Genomic DNA, 1,612 nt, shown 5'->3' with positions numbered 1-1,612 from the left:
GTGTCCTCCCTCCCCGCCATACTCCTTCTCGCCTGACAACCGTGACCATTGGCTCTGAGCTCGGTCAGCCGTCACTGCCTCTGTCTCCTTCTCCGTCTCCGTCTTCGTCGCGTCCGACCTCCTCGCCCATCCGCTCTCATCGCGCCCGTCCATCACAACTGCTGTCGGCAGTATCGCCGAGGCTCACTGTCGGCAAAGCTGCAGAGGCCGAGGCTGGCAGCTCTCGCTCTCGTGGTGGGCGAAAGCTTGCTCGGCCGGCATCGCCTGCGGTCGCTGCTCGCGCCATATCTGCTTCGCGAAACGCCCGCGGGCCTCGAATGACTGCTGGAAGCAAGTCAAAAGCTGGGCGAAGGAGGCCGATGAGTGCTGCGCCGCTGCGCCGCCGCAATCGCCCGTCTGCAGCAGCCAAGCCACCTTTGACCCCACCGCCGTCGCCGCTGCTGCCTCACGATCTTCTGCCGTACTCACCGGACTCGGCCAAAACGCTGCCACTCCCGCCTCAGACCGCACCGCTAGTTCGCAAAGTTGCGTCGGTGCTTGGCTCGGCCCGTGCTGGCTCGCGGCCCAGCTCGGCTGTCGCACGCCGGCGACCTGCCACCGCGCTTGGCCTCAGGGCTGGCCGCGATGCGCGGCTGCAGCTCGCGGCTGGCTCGCGGAGCGGACCGCCGGTCGACGTCGACATCGATGCATTCCTCGACCTTCATCGCCGAACTGCCAAGTCATCGCGGGCGGCGCGGCGGATCCAGCAGTGGTGGCGGGCCACTGTTCGCCGTCTCCAACTGGTAACCGCCATCAACGATCGCGTCGCCGCAACTGCAGCCTTCCTCCGCCCGGTCTTCTCGGCCTGGGTCCAGGCTGTTGTCTCGGAGCGGGCAAACCGGTTGCGGCTGATGTCCAAAGCCTTTCGCGCCCTCGAGTTTCAAGTCGTCTACAACCGGCAGCGGTACAAGTGCACCGAGGTCTTTCTCGCCATGCAGGCCTCGAATCCGGTGTTCAAGCTTGCTGGCGTCTCCATCGACTCGGGCTCGCGGGTCCACAGGGTCATTGTCGCCTTTCGCGCCATGATCCAGCTCCGGACCACTCGCAACGTCATCCAGCACTGGTACCAATGGGTCCAGATGCGTAAGCGCCGGGCTGCCGCCATCCAGCACGCCATGGTCCTCCTCCGCGACGCATACTCGGTCAACTTTGCTGGCCTTACCTTTGTCATGTGGTACCGCTACGCCCACATGCGCGCCGCCGAGCGCGCTGGCGCTCCGCACCCCACCTTTGCCGAGCCTATCCCCGAGTGGGACGCCTTTCTCGACCGCTACCACAAGCAGTCGGCTGCAGTCATGCACGCCCTCACTGCCGCGTCCTCACTCCATCTCCGCAGGGTCTTTACCGCTTGGCACAGGCACACGGCCGCGGCCTCGGAGGCGCGCACCCGCCACGCCACAGCCGTCGCCTTCAACTCGCGCAATCTGTGGTCCGCCGTCTGGCCGTATTGGCGGGCCCACACCCTCGACTCGCGCGCGCGCCGCTGGAAACTCGGCCGCTGGGTTCCACAAGCTCAAGGTCGAGATGCGCCGCCGCACCGCCCGGAGACGCCCTTTACCCATCGTCATGCCCT

The 1,612-nt window shown here is 66.4% G+C and overlaps 1 protein-coding gene across 1 annotated transcript in view; it reads left to right on the top strand.

Annotated features, from left to right (window-relative positions):
* Positions 1 to 359: 359 nt before the first annotated feature.
* Positions 360 to 1,612, top strand: part of AMSG_11471 (uncharacterized protein) — a gene marked incomplete at both ends in the record, with an annotated part of 2,065 nt that continues 812 nt past the window's right edge. Inside the window, one exon of the mRNA XM_013897196.1 lies at positions 360 to 1,602. Coding sequence (XP_013752650.1) covers positions 360 to 1,602 — 1,243 coding nt within the window. The remainder of the gene's footprint in view (positions 1,603 to 1,612) is intronic.

This window comes from Thecamonas trahens (assembly GCF_000142905.1).
Source record: "Thecamonas trahens ATCC 50062 unplaced genomic scaffold supercont1.88, whole genome shotgun sequence".
Taxonomy (NCBI): Eukaryota; order Apusomonadida; family Apusomonadidae; genus Thecamonas; species Thecamonas trahens.
The sequence above is the reverse complement of the archived record's forward strand: the minus strand, read 5'-3'. Positions and strand labels throughout refer to the sequence as shown.